General features: G+C 38.0%; 1 protein-coding gene across 1 annotated transcript in view; it reads right to left on the reverse strand.

The window, feature by feature from the left end:
- Positions 1-15,439, reverse strand: part of LOC110448528 (serine/arginine repetitive matrix protein 2-like) — a 53,341-nt gene extending 37,902 nt beyond the window's left edge. The window contains exons 1-14 of the mRNA XM_021494808.1: positions 15,420-15,439; positions 13,522-13,748; positions 12,021-13,160; positions 10,194-10,640; positions 9,079-9,564; positions 8,319-8,377; positions 8,106-8,146; positions 5,416-5,493; positions 4,791-4,861; positions 3,876-4,511; positions 3,603-3,643; positions 2,746-2,786; positions 2,503-2,580; positions 770-858 (exon numbers count right to left, since the gene is read on the reverse strand). Coding sequence (XP_021350483.1) covers positions 770-858; positions 2,503-2,580; positions 2,746-2,786; positions 3,603-3,643; positions 3,876-4,511; positions 4,791-4,861; positions 5,416-5,493; positions 8,106-8,146; positions 8,319-8,377; positions 9,079-9,564; positions 10,194-10,640; positions 12,021-13,160; positions 13,522-13,690 — 3,376 coding nt within the window. The 5' untranslated portion in view covers positions 13,691-13,748; positions 15,420-15,439. The remainder of the gene's footprint in view (positions 1-769; positions 859-2,502; positions 2,581-2,745; positions 2,787-3,602; positions 3,644-3,875; positions 4,512-4,790; positions 4,862-5,415; positions 5,494-8,105; positions 8,147-8,318; positions 8,378-9,078; positions 9,565-10,193; positions 10,641-12,020; positions 13,161-13,521; positions 13,749-15,419) is intronic.
- Positions 15,440-15,639: the final 200 nt, after the last annotated feature.

Consider the following 15,639-nt stretch of genomic DNA (forward strand, 5'->3'; position numbering starts at 1 on the left):
AGCTGGATACTGGTAAACAGAGGTTTCTGGATAAGTAAGAGTTTAGTTAAACTGTATGCCTACACTATAGCTGAATGCTGGTAAACAGAGGTTTCTGGATAAGTAAGAGTTTAGTTACACTGTATACCTACTCTACAGCTGGATACTGTAAACAGAGGTATCTGGATAAGTAAGAGTTTAGTTACACTGTACACCTACTCTACAGCTGGATACTGGAAAACAGAGGTTTCTGGATAAGTAAGAGTTTAGTTACACTGTACACCTACTCTACAGCTGGATACTGGTAAACAGAGACTTCTGGATTAGTAAGAGTTTAGTTACACTGTATACCTACTCTACAGCTGGATACTGGTAAACAGAGGTTTCTGGATAAGTAAGAGTTTAGTTACACTGTACACCTACTCTACAGCTGGATACCGGTAAACAGAGGTTTCTGGATTAGTAAGAGTTTAGTTACACTGTATACCTACTCTACAGCTGGATACTGGTAAACAGAGGTTTCTGGATAAGTAAGAGTTTAGTTACACCATACCCCTACTCTACAGATGTATACTGGTAAACAGAGGTTTCTGGTTTAGTCAGGTTTAGTTATGCTGTACACCTGCAGTCTAGTTTTCCTATTGCCATTTTTACTTATACTTATGATAGATACTGTTGAATATAAGTTCCATGTATAAGATATCTATTTGATTCTTATATGTATAAGAAAATGAAAGGCAAAAGCAAATCTTTGAAGTTAAAGCTCGGTTTCTCAGTGCTGATTACTTACCCACCTTCTCCTTGACCTCTTGTTTCTCCTGTGACTTCAACTCAACTGACTTAGGCTTCTCATTTGGGTTGTTTTTGTCTATTTGTGTACTTTAAGTGAAAACAAAATTAAAATCACAGATTAGATGTTACCAATAACACTAAAATTGTATAGTTCTCTTTTTTTCATACTCTTGAACATAACCCAGAAAACTTGCAAATGATACTTCAATGTTAATTCATTTTTCAAGCTCCCAATGCAAGAGAAAATTAACATAATTGCTAATATAGCCTACTTAATAAGAAACCAAAGGGCTAAAAAACTGAACAAGTCCAGTTATTCAATTTTTAATAATACAAAAACAGCACAATAGGTTTAAGCTTAGAATAGGCAAAATATTGAATAACTTTATCTAACATATACAATACTTGGTGCCTTTACAGTGCCTATCTAACATGTACAATACTGGGCACCTTTACAGTGCCTATCTAACATATACAATAATGGGCACCTTTACAGTGCCTCTCTTACACATACAATACTGGGCGCCTTTACGGTGCCTATCTAACATATACAATACTGGGCGCCTTTACAGTGCCTCTCTTACACATACAATACTGGGCGCCTTTACGGTGCCTATCTAACATATACAATACTGGATTGAATAACTTTATCTAACATATACAACACTTGGTGCCTTTACAGTGCCTATCTAACATGTACAATACTGGGCAACTTTACAGTGCCTATCTAACATGTACAATCCTGGGCACCTTTACAGTGCCTCTCTTACATATACAATACTGGGCACCTTTACAGTGTCTATCAAACATATACAATACTGGGCACCTTTACAGTGCCTATCTAACATATACAATACTGGGCGCCTTTACAGTTCCTATCTAACATATACAATAATGGGCACCTTTACAGTGCCTCTCTTACACATACAATACTGGGCGCCTTTACAGTGCCTATCTAACATGTACAATACTGGGCACCTTTACAGTGCCTATCTAACATATACAATACTGGGCACCTTTACAGTGCCTATCTAACACATACAATACTGGGCACCTTTACAGTGCCTATCTAACATATACAATACTGGGCACCTTTACAGTGCCTATCTAATATATACAATACTATACAAAATGGTGTATAACCAAATAAGATTATCTTAATCTATTTTTGTCCAAGGAATTAAGTTTTGTTTGCCCTATTTGGGCGTGCCCCTCTGCTCCTGAGTGGGATGGGGAACGGTCAGCAGCTAAATCTATCACTTACAAAATGTTTATTCCCTTGACCCAAGAATGCTCCATAACAAATCTAAAATCCTTTTACTTATACTGAAGAGAAGGATTTTAAGATTTCTTTTCTCCAAATCGGAAACATCCTCTCTATCCCCCTGTGCGATACACTACAAACAAAGTTAGTCCCCTTGGCCCAAGGATACTCCAGACCACAGTAGGTGAAATCACCCCTCTGATCACCACTGTGGCCCTGGGAAATGTGGAGGGGCACACCCTCCGATTTTTTACAAATGTTGAGACCCCCAAGCCCAACATTGCCCTAGATCTGAATTCAGCCATAATTCCTTCAGCTTTTCTTGACTAGTGACAATTTAAATGAAAAGCAAATAATGGACGCCACATCATAACAACTCACTTAGCCTTCAATGCCAGGTGAGATAAGAATGAATTGTACAATCTAATATAATCCAGGACAGCTGTAGCTTTGTTTAGCTTACTTACTCTTCAGTTCGTTTACGAGCAGCATCCAGTGTTGACTGTAGTAATAAAACCATATCACGGTCCTCTGCATTGTCATCTCTGAAAGAGAATTACAGAATAGAATTCCATTTCAGAAAGAAAATATTAATGTTTATTAACAGCAGTAGATAAAACATGTATAGAGTTGCCCCAGGCTATTTCCCAATTTAATTTGGTTGTGACAAAAAAAAGGGCGCAAATTAAAACCTTTTTTTTCATTCTCACCTTTTATTGGCCAATATTTCCTCGAGCTTCGATGACAGTGTCTGAAAGATACAACAAAAACATAATGGAGCTTCGATGACAGTGTCTGAAAGATATAACAAAAACATAATGGAGTTTCGATGACAGTGTCTGAAAGATATAACAAAAACATGATGGAAAGCGAATAAGGAAAAGAATAGGAATAATCTAGGTAAAAAATATTTATAATTTTTTCTTTAGTAAAAAATCAACTGTCTAGTATGGATTAAACTGTTATGGTTTACAACATTTCAGAGATTGTGCATGTCAAACTGATTTCCTTTCTTGTTATTCTATACTCTCTTTACTCTGGTCAGCAAGTCGTCACACAAACGATGACTTTACTCTGGTCAGCAAGTCGTCACACGAACAATGACTTTACTCTGGTCACCAAGTCGTCACACAAACAATGACCTGCTAAGTATTTGAATCCTATTATATGATTATGTGTGGAGTAACCCACATTTGTAATAGGTTTTTGGGGTAATAATTAATAAAGGAATATTTGTACGTGATTTAGAAGTATTTCTATGAGCAACTTGCAGAATTGAGCAAGAGATTTAATATTGTTAATCTGTGTTACATTTTATTCTGACAGAGGCTGTTTACCTTGTTTATCAATATTGTGAAGAGTGAAAGCAATCTACAACTTAAAGATCAATAAGCCTGAACTATGAAAGTAAACTATGAGATGGTGTCATGTTCTACTGTCTCATGTTGATAACAAAGTGACTACTGAACCTTATTTGGGAGCAAATGACTATATAAAAATTGCCCATGTTTAATAGAAAAATCAATGTACTCTAGTGGACTCTTTCCATCACTACTTCATTTCCTACCTTGATGAGCCCTGCTGTTTCACTCTGCTTTTCAGTGTTTCCTGAAATAATTGCATGCACATATTTTACAAATAAGTTGTTTTAATTAAAATATGTAAATGATTTTTTTTCTCCATAATTGATTGCTAATAAACAGACTTGATTCTTATTGAAAAAGCATATTTAGAAGAGTTTATGAGATAAGTTTATTCAACAAGAAATGATGGAAAAGACACACAGGTGCTGACCACTTACAACGTTAAATGCATGCAAGTTGTCAATAACTGTTCTTACCTGTAGGTATAGAACCTTTGCCAACACCTTTAGACATCGTCTCTAAGTTAGAGGTTGAAGATTTTGCTCCAGAACCCCATTGTGATGTAGGCATAGGAGCACCTTTGCCAGCCATTTGTGATGTAGGCATAGGAGCTGATTTGCTAGTCAATTGTGATGTAGGTCTAGAAGGAACTTTGCCTGCTAATTGTGATGTTGGTTTCAAATTCTGTTTGCCAGTCGATTGTGATGTGGGTATAGAAGCTGGTTTGATGGGCGACTCACTGGTAGATATAGAAGCTGGTTTGATGGGCGACTCACTGGTAGATATAGAAGCTGGTTTGATGGGCGACTCACTGGTAGATTTAGAAGGTAGTTTCGGTGGCAGTTTGTTAACTGGATTCTGAGATCCTGAAGTTTTTAGATTCCTGCCCTGAACCTGACCAGTACTAGATACATCCGGTTTTGGAGGTTTTGAGTTTCTATTACTGGGCGACTTTAATTCGAGAACCCTTGTCTCAGTCTCCTTCCTGGACCTGTGTGATACTCTGGTTTCTTCCTTATTAGATTTTCTTTGGCCACTATCTGATCTTGATCCAGAACCCTCCCGTCTGACAGGTCCGCTACTACTGCTAGTGTGTTTGCCTGTTTGACCTGCTTCAATAAAATATGAAATATTTAACAATTACCTCATATAATATATGTAATATATATAACATATATAATATATACTATTTGCCTTCATTTTAGTTACAGTAACTTTAACATCTGTATTTATATTCTAGTTTTTATCATTTGCACAAAAACTGCACGTATAACATATAAGCAACAAGATGGATTGTATACCTGATGACTTTAGTGATGTCAACAAGACTACAGTACATACCTGATGTAGATGACAGGTATGGAATTCCTTGTCTACAAGGTAGTACTTACCAGAAGAAGCAGCACCTTTTTGTGTCCTACTGGTCGTGGAAGATGACTGATCATGCACCTGATCTTTCTCCCTATTTAGAAATTTTATAAATTATATTATAATTAAAGGTTTACTTTCAATACATAAAAACAGTTTCTACAATTTTTTGTGATGCTGCTGATGCTTTCCCACAAAAATTCTTCTGTAGAATAGAAATAAGAAATAAAGTAAACATGTAGTCAGACTTTGTCATAATTTCTTTTGATATAAACATAAGAGGCCCAGAGAGCCTGTATCACAGCTGATTCTCAGACCCAATGGGAGCTACTCTCTTTATACAACAGGTAACTCGGGGGTAAGACACATCCTCCATTTTTTTCAATTGTGAGTCCCTTTCACCAAACAATGCTTCAGATCAAATTTAGTCAAATTTAGCTAGGTACTTCTGGACCAGCAGGATTTCAAAGAAATAGTTGAAAGATGGATGAACAGATGACAGATTCTGCAGTAAAGGGTAAGCTAGCTTGTCTGTGGACAGCCGGGGCAATATATTATTTCATATAAATGATATAGATAATTTATCAAATTGTTACATGAACGATTAATCATGGAAGTTCTTTAGGTTGTTAGGACAGTAATTGTTACCTAATTCTGGACTGCATCACATCCAAAGCTGACTTCAGTAATGATAGCATGGCTGTGTCATTTTTTGATCCTTTTTTCCTATTAAATGTAATACATGTATCTCATAAAGTTAATTGAGTAATTACGTTCAGAATATTTTAATTGAGTTACACTTTGCATGAGATTTATGAAACAAGTCTACAACTTTTCATTTTAGCCAGGCTAAAACAAGCTAAGAAGTTTCATAACCCTTAATATGTAATAGAAATATATTCAATATCCATTTCATCACATTATGTGCAAATGTTCACAAAACATGTGCTTTCTCTGACGATCAGCTAGTACTCAATGACACTATTAATAATAATTTGAGGTTCTTATATACCGCTTTATCACAACCTAGTTCGTAGGTCGTCTCAAAGCAGTTCACAAATTATTATCCGTGGTTATAGGGCCTTTTGCAACCAGCCAATACCTTTCTCAACTCCCTAGGGAGCATACAGGCGGAGCTGCCATTTCGGCGCTAACAGCTAGCTAGCATCCAACAGTTCTAGCACTGCCCAACCACCAATTTAAAGCTGAGTTGACTGGAACAAGCGGAGTAAAGTATCTTGCTCAAAGATACAACACAGTGCCGTGCCTCAAACCCGCAACCCTTCAGTCACGAGCCCAGCGTCCTACCACTAGGCTACCGTGCCTCCTATATTGATGTTACATATCTATTATCTTCAATAAAATTTCATGATATCATGTCTATTGTCTTCAACGTAAATGTGACCCCCACAATTTTAAGACGTTATGTATGTAATATCTTTTCCTGATGCCAATGGTGATCAAGGAACAGGTGGATAGTTGTAGTTATCATGGTGTTCAAGGACCAGATGGATAGTTTTAGTTATCATGGTGATCAGGGACCAGGTGAATAGTATTAGTTATCGTGGTGATCAGGGACCAGGTGGATAGTTTTAGTTATGGTGATCAGGGACCAGGTGGATAGTATTAGTTATCATGGTGATCAGGGACCAGGTGGATAGTTTTAGTTATCATGGTGATCAAGGAACAGGTGGATAGTTTTAGTTGTTGTGGTGATCAAGGAACAGGTGGATAGTTTTAGTTATCATGGTGATCAAGGACCAGGTGGATAGTTTAAGCTATCGTGGTGATCAGGGACCAGGTGGATAGTTTTAGTTATCGTGGTGATCAAGGAACAGGTGGATAGTTTTAGTTATCATGGTGATCAAGGACCAGGTGGCTAGTTTTAGTTATCATGCTGATCAAGGACCAGGTGGATATTTTAAGCTATCGTGGTGATCAAGGACCAGGCGGATAGTTTTAGTTATCGTGGAGATCAAGGACCAGGTGGATAGTTATAGTTATCGTGGTGATCAAGGACCAGGTGGATAGTTGTAGTTATCATGGTGATCAAGGGGCAGGTGGATAGTTTTAGTTATCGTGGAGATCAAGGACCAGGTGGATAGTTGTAGTTATCATGGTGATCAGGGACCAGTTGGATAGTTTTAGTTATTGCGGTGAGCAAGGACCAGGTGGATAGTTTTTGTAAGTGTGGTGATCAAGGACCAGGTCAATAGTTTTAGTTATCATGGTGAGCAAGGAACAGGTGGATAGTTTTAGTTATTACGGTGATCAAGGACCAGGTGGATAGTTATAGTTATCGTGGTGATCAAGGACCAGGCGGATAGTTTTAGTTATCGTGGGGATCAAGGACCAGGTGGATAGTTTTTGTAAGTGTGGTGATCAAGGACCAGGTCAATAGTTTTAGTTATCATGGTGATCAAGGAACTGGTGGATAGTTGTAGTTATCATGGTGATCAAGGAACTGGTGGATAGTTGTAGTTATCATGGTGTTCAAGGACCAGGTGGATAGTTGTAGTTATCATGGTGATCAAGGATCAGGTGGATAGTTTTAGTTATTGGGGTGATCAAGGACCAGGTCGATAGTTTTAGTTGTCATGGTGATCAAGGACCAGGCGGATAGTTTTAGTTATCGTGGGGATCAAGGACCAGGTGGATAGCTTTAGTTATTGTGGTGATCAAGGACCTGGTGGATAGTTTTAGTTATCATGGTGAGCAAGGAACAGGTGGATAGTTTTAGTTATTACGGTGATCAAGGACCAGGTGGACAGTTTTAGTTATTGTGGTGATCAAGGACCTGGTGGATAGTTTTAGTTATCATGGTGATCAAGGATCAGGTGGATAGTTTTAGTTATTACGGTGATCAAGGACCAGGTGGACAGTTTTAGTTATTGTGGTGATCAAGGACCTGGTGGATAGTTTTAGTTATTACGGTGATCAAGGACCAGGTGGATATTTTAAGCTATCGTGGTGATCAAGGACCAGGCGGATAGGTTTAGTTATAGTGGTGATCAAGGACCAGGTGTATAGTTTTAGTTATCATGGTGATCAAGGATCAGGTGGATAGTTTTAGTTATTGCGGTGAGCAAGGACCAGGTGGATAGTTTTAGTTATTGTGGTGATCAAGGACCAGGTCGATAGTTTTAGTTATCATGGTGTTTAAGTACCAGGTCGATAGTTTTAGTTATCATGGTGTAAAGACCAGGTTAATGGTTTGTTATTCAGGTGTTCCAGGGCCTGATCCTTTAACTAGTCCTTGAACATCGTGAAAATATTCCTGATGTGGGGACAACACGAAGCCAGCAATATTGTAGATAACTAGTTATATGTAAACTTACTTCTGTTTTGTCGCTAATTTCCTCTGCTGCTTTGTTAAGTTCTGAAAATGAGAATAGATATTATCATACAACAGAAATACCAAACATTTAAATTAATTGCTAAAAATGTCAAGAATATGCTTTTTACAGAAACTTGAAAAACTTACTTAAAGCTCTTTATGAACCATTCACAAATGAAATATTAGATCTAATGAGCTATAATATATAACTTACTTTAGATGATGACTGGGGTTTATCTTTCTTTCCACTATGCTGTTTATCATGTTGTTTTTCTGAAACAAAATGTTCGTCATGTTATGTTCATTTAAAAATATATTATAACATAAAAAAACACATTAACAAATGTAAAAGGAGGTGGCACGGAGCCACAGCAGTGTCTAAAACATAACATCACTATCATGGTCATGTAACAGGCAAAGATTGGAAGGCTTAATAAATCTTACATCAAACACTAACTCAGGCAGGCATAATATATTACATCTGACTGTGGTCCAATGTCAACCAACTTAAAATGGCTTTCTTTAACATATAAAATTATGTAAGACCTGTAGAATAAAGATCAAGTCATTTCGGTACATATATGACAACTAATTGTACATACTCCTTCAGCGTAGCCAAATCGACATCGATTTGTGGACAACTTGTACACATTTTATACCTTTGTGTTTATTCGCTTCACTGGTCATTTGTCTGATTAGGGTGACAGAGTACATACCGTACTAGTCATCGAAACCTCACATATAACCGCTTTTTGGGTGTGCCACATGAATCTTTTCACAAAGAATGTGAAGTTTTTACCAATAATGGAACTTAACGGTACCTTGTTTGACTGAGGCATAAGCCGACTCCCAAAATAGTTCACGCTTAAGACAGACAACTACATAAAATTAACCAAGTTGTCGTTATATCAAAGTATTATCATGATCTCAGACGTATTTTATGTTGTGTAACAACATTGAGCTATAAGAAGTACCTGATTTTCTTTGACCGGCTTGGACTGATGACCTGTCTTTGTCCTTAAGACTGCCCTTGTGGCCTTCCCTACTCCTGCTACCAGAGCGATCTGAGCTGCCTTCATGTCTGTGATGATGGTGCCTGCCATCCATCCGTTGATCATGCTGACGGTTAGATGGGAAGTCCCTCCTATCCACTGATCTACCTCTAGGCGGCATGTGTTCTGGAGGCAAGTTCATGGGATGAAGAGGTGGTTCATGCCTGTCTCCCTGCGGCATGCCTGGCTCCATGTTGTGGACCAGTAACTGTACAGGCTGTAGCGTGTTTGGGTCCAACATGACCGGTACACCCCCACCAGCTGACACAGGGATGTCTGGATGTAACATATCCATAGGGACCAGGCCTGGTTGTGGCATCATACCTGGTTCAATGAACATCGGCACGGATCTCTCTGGAGATCTTGGCATCATCATAGGCATGTTTAGTGGGCCTGATGCAGGTATTTCTGTATAAATATAAAAAAACAACATATGTTAAACCTATAGCTTTTGTTGAATTGAAACACTATGCAGGAATCAGATTTATTTTTGCCTTGGCACCCTGAATCTTGAAATCATTACAGGTATTCTTATAGTAATGCATAATCAAAACCTGTTCAAAAATAAATTTGCTTGAGTGATAATACTAAATTTGGACAGGATCAGAAGGACACTGGTAACGTTATATGCTCCTCCCAATAAATGGAGGAGGCATAAAAAGGTATTCATTATAGCCAAAGTTCAACTATGACCACTGGACTGGGCCCCATGTATAATACTCTCAATCCAATTTGAGCCAGTAAAACTTGTTTAAGAGGTCACTCTCCAAAAATCAAATAGATGGTCTCTTAGTTCAACTTGTCACTCAATACAGGTACAAATAACTACAATAGGCAACATTGAAGATGGTCTCTTAGCACAAGTGATCTCCTTATGAAGGTGGTCACATGAGCATGTTTGCTCATTCAAACATGTTTTAATGACACTGAATAGTCAAAGGAATTGGGCACAAGTTCTTACAAATTACTAGACCCTCTCTCTTGCTTATATATGCAATTTTTCATTGTTTATTAATAGTAATCCTAGTTCTTTTTACCTTTGTTAATATTTTTCATATCATCATGCCTGTTCTGGTGGAAGCAACCTCGTCCCCTGCCTCCATGTCCTCTATCAAATCCTCTTCCTCTTCCCCTGTCAAACCCTTTTCCACGACCCCGCCCTCTGTCAATCCATCTTCCTCTGCCACGCCCCCTGCCTCTAGACCTAAACTGGCTATCATCTGGTGGATCATTGTTCATTCCTTGTTCCACCATCATTTGGTCCTGAATAGCCATCTGTGGCTGGTCAAGATGGACCAGAACTTGTTGCATACCATCTGGTCCAACTGGGCCAAGAAGCTGAGGTTCCATCCCTGGCTGTATCATTATAGGTATGCCTGGAGGCAGCATTTCAATGGGGCCATCAGGTCCCATCAGCATTGGTCCATTCTCTGTCTGTATGATATTGGCCATCCCCTGCTCCATCATCATTGGCTCGACATCTACTGGTACAAAAAAATAATACACACAGGTTTAATGTTATTCCACCAAATGGAATTTCCTTTTCAAGTACCGGTAGTGTCTCATTAGATTATATACAGTGTTTTCAATAACCTATGGCCTCAGGTCACAGAGGCAGGATTATGGATTTGATGAATTACTTTCAACTGTATGTCACTGTTATCTAGTGTATTGGGTTGTCAGGTAGTGCAGTTATTAGCACAGTGTACTCCCTTTTTATCAAGAAGACCTGTCAGGTTTAATTCCCCTACTGGATGTTAGAAGTTTTGGGTCACCTTCCCAACCACATTTTCTCCAGATATTCTGGTTTCCCTCCACATGAAGACCCTCTGTGCATTTCAATCCAGGTCAACAGAGAATGATTAATATATAGGTTGGAAAATCTTGTTTCCTAATTGTAGTAAAATAAGTAAAGTTTACATGTTGTTTCCTAATTGTAGTAAAATAAGTAAAGTTTACATGTTGTATGTATCTAGAGTATGAAAAACATCAATGTTATTAATTTAGTTACTACAAAATTTGTCAGTTGACCTGACTTAGTCCTTGATGGTGTCAAAGCAAACTCATGCTTGCTTGTTTATATGTTATTCCTTTTCTCACATCATCACTCACATCACTTCTAGTAGAACCTAATGAACCCTTATGAAAACATCAGCATGCAAGCACACTGCATATTAAACAATAGACAAGCTTTCATATAACTTACAACAGAAACTAATCCTGGTGATTCCAAGTGAAAAAAATATGTATTTAAAAATGGTAAGAAAAAAAAGAAAAAAGAAAAGATCCTACATCAAGGAACTCCAGTGTAAAATATCAGCATGCTAGATGTATTGAATCAAGGACGCTCCTTCACTAAAATTACCTACAAATTTTAACCTGTCTCAGACTCAAGCCCGCACCAGGGCATATACTTCCTATATATTAAAGTCTGGTTGGCTAAAAATCAATGCACTATTCTGATTATCTTGCATGTTAACATAAGAAAAAATACATCAGGATTTCAGGATTTCTTGGTTATACATGTATTTATAGCTTGTATTATAAATGATAAGTCATAATTTGTTCAGTGAAAGTTTCGTCACGCAAATACACTAAACCAGGGCCGCTTTCTTTTATGGCGGGCGATCCAAACATCCAAAATCTGATGCTGCTTTCAGGCGACCCTTGACAAAGCCTTGCAAGGCCTGCATAAACATTTGCAGGTCCGCCAGGATTTATACCCGAAAATGTTACTTTTCAAAACAGACAACCTGGTTATTCCCCATAAACGAATAGGCCCCTGGTTTCAAATCAATTAAAATTCAAGCAAATTAAAATGAGAGAGACTTTTAAGGAGAACTGTTGATTTACTCAATGCTTACCTGCACGATGAGGTGAAAACTGCCTTCCACCTCTGGGACTTGTGCTTCGGTGATCTCTAGGACTTGTGCTTCGCCGGTTCCTAGGACTTATGCTTCGCCGGTTTCTAGGGCTTGTGCTTCGATGATCCCTGTCAGTTCGGTTACTGTTGTCATTTCTAAACCTCCAATGATCTTGTCCTCTGCCCCTCTGATCAAATCCACCCCTCCTTTCAAAACCACCCCTTTTCTCAAACCCATCTCTTCTTTCAAATCCACCTCTTCTTTCAAATCTGCCTCCTCTCTCAAATCCACCTCCTCTCTCAAATCTACCTCCTCTCTCAAATCTGCCTTGTCTTTCAAATCTTTCCCTGTTATGATCTGGCAATTCATCTTGTTGTTGATCGTTTCGATTAAAATTGTTCTCATGAACTGGACTTTCTTCATGTCTATTATAATCAGTGTCTCTGTCTGGAAATTCCTCAACCTCTCTATTGACAAAATCATCAGGAACAAAGTCACCTTCTACTGGACTAGGAACAAACTGGTCATTCTGCAAATTCTCCTCATGTCTCTCAATAAATATGTCATTCCGCATGTTGTCATCTCTATCATCAAAATGGCGACGATCTCGTCTATGTCCTCTTCTGTCATCTCTCTCATTGCGATTTCTTCTATTATCTCCCATATGATCTCTATGTCTTCGTTCCCAGGAACCATCTCGATGTGGAGATGGACTATGACATCTACTATTTCTTTCCTCACTTGGAAATCTTCTTTCCTCCTGCCATCCATCTAAATCTTTCATGTTAGGCGAGTTATCCCTTAATTGACCCTCATTGTTGGAGTATTGTGACAGTCTGTCTCCATGAACTCCCATTTCGTCATTGAATTGCTCATTTTGTTCATGCCATTCTCTTGGTAGATTTGGTGACATCTGAAAACGTCTTTCATCATTTTCCTTTGGACTTCTAGATCTATTCCATCTAGTTCTTTGTTGTCCACGGAAACGGTCCCCATCAAAATCTGGTGATATGTTGCCTTCTTCAATCATCATAATTCCTTCTTCATCATCAAAGAACCTTTGAGGAGCACCTTCCCTTTCTAATACTGGAGATCTTTCCAAAATATTGTCATCAAAATGTTCAACTTGTTCCCAATTTTCTAAATAATAAATAGAAGAAGTATTCAGCATCTCTGAAAATGTCACTTTTCAAAAACAAAAGTACAAGAATTCTGCAGACACTAAAATTTGGTCACCCACTTCTTTTTCTCAAAAAGTACTAAATTTAAGAGAGGCCCTATCAAATATCCTGATTGACAGGCTTACAATTTACATTATCTTTAATATGCACTGAGATAGGATATACTTAGAAGATTCTAAACGAACAAAAGATCTCTTAGATAAGCAGGAGCTAAAACCGCTCTTGCAGGGTATGGACCCCAGCTACCAGTAGTGGCATAATCTATCTTTTATTAATTTATGAAGAATCTGTGATTATGTACCATTTGAAAGTAAATTTACCATTTCTCGTAGGGCTGCCAAAGTTTCTCCGATTTGGTTCCATATCTCGGTCTTGGTTTCTTTGATTAAAGTTTCCCCTGTTCCAACCGAGACCTCTTCTGAATCCTCGTCCATGGCCCCTCCTCCAGTTCTGGTTTCCACCTCTGTTGTTTTTGTTATAACCTGACATAGTTTATCAGGAACAGTGTGGACACAAATCTGATCATAAGATAATCACACTTTTGATTCTGAAATTAACAACAAATTAACATGTCAATATGATATAAATAGAAAGTATCTGCTGTCAACAAAGAATTTCCTTTTTCATTGAATTTCATATCTACGAGTACATCAGTCAGCTGAAAAGGCGAATACAAAACTTAAACATTTATCTTGAAAAATTTAACAGAACTAGTACAATATACATAGATAACAGTCAAAAATTAGCATAATTAAACCCATTTCTAAATGTACACTGAAGGAGAGCTTCGGTCAAATATTTATCTCTACCACTGTTCTGATGAAAATGTCTACGACAACCTTTTTACATATTTTAATACCATTTCTCCACTACAAGGTAAATTTTGCTAACCATTTTCACAAGTAGGTTGGTTTGCAATATGATTGAATGTGAACTCACCCAAAAACCTTATATAAAAAATACTCTTGGTTATTATACAATTGTGTGCAACATATTGTAGTGAAATCTATAACAGATATTGATCGAGAAAGAGCTATGCAATGGCCACACCTGAAGGATGCAAACCCAGGACCCTCCAAACTCTAGATGGGTGAGCCTGAATGGGAATCAAATCCCAGACCCTTTGAACTCTACATGGGTGCTCTACCAGTTGGGCTACCTGGTTGCTGACAATCAACCCAGACCAATTCTGCTACATTTATAAACATATTTTAGGAAAAAAAAATCATTTAGGAAGATTTTGCGATATCTTGGACTAACCACAGGGGTTTGTTACAAATGTCTGAAATAAAACATATGTTATACTGATATGGGTCACAGCACACATAAACATGTTTATGTGTGCTGTGACCCATATCATTGTAGCCTATGTGCATTTCATACATTTGTAACAAACCATTGTGGGCCAACCAAAATAGCCTGTTGCTGTTACAAAATAGTTTGAAATGATCTTTGTCGTCTTTATCAGCACGATGACAGAGTGAAATAAATAATCTTTCAAGCCATGTATGGAGAGTACGTGAACAAGCTGGGATATGTAAGAAAACATATTAAATGAAAATCTAGTGTTAATCAGGTTGGTTTACAAGCGTCATCTGTAGGGAATTTCCCTTTAGCTCAGTTTTAGAGCATTTGGCTGGAAAGCCAATGGTCGCGGGTTCGAGCCCCAGCGACGGTACAATCTTTATCACTACTCCTCATCTTATTACAAATTGGTGCTGTTGACCCTTCCCGTTGAAGGTAGGAGAACCCTTGGCGGTAAGTCAAAGAACATGGGTTGGTGTTAGAAAAGAAAGGGGGGGGTGCATATTGTAAAAGAAGTGAATAGATTAGGTTGCCTTACAAGCGCCAGCGACGGCACGATCTTTATCACTATTCCTCGTCATATTACACAAGTACGCATTTTCCCCCAGAGACACTATAATGCACCAAAAGTTTGGAGTGCAGTACAGTTGTAAGAGGTTTGTCACCTGATATATTCTCTGGATAAATTAACATGGCGAACACTGTTTGTACGTTATAACTTGGTTTGGTTATAAAATAAAATGAGGTTTTTTTAACACATGTACAGAATCCGCAAGATAACTCTTGTACCAAGGGGAAATAACAAACATCTTCACTCCAGTATTGAAATAAAATGTTTTCCAGAAACGAAATGCTGGGGGGAAAGGAGGAAAAGGTTCAATATTCATAAGGAGCTTTTGTACCCGATACTTACGCCGCCATTTTACCGGATATACCCTAATGATTGTTATTTCCTGTACGGGTTGTCGGACCTTTAATCCGGAATATTTGGGTGTACTCGATTGGAACTCTATAAATCGTGTCAGAAACTAAATAGTACGTTGTTTTGTGAATGTTACTTTACTATATTTTTAGACATGCATAAATAATATATTTATTGTTCAGTTACAAAAAAAAAGAGATCATTTTTGGTC

The sequence above is a fragment of the Mizuhopecten yessoensis genome, unplaced genomic scaffold (assembly GCF_002113885.1).
Source record: "Mizuhopecten yessoensis strain PY_sf001 unplaced genomic scaffold, ASM211388v2 scaffold4119, whole genome shotgun sequence".
Classification (NCBI taxonomy): Eukaryota; Metazoa; Mollusca; class Bivalvia; order Pectinida; family Pectinidae; genus Mizuhopecten; species Mizuhopecten yessoensis.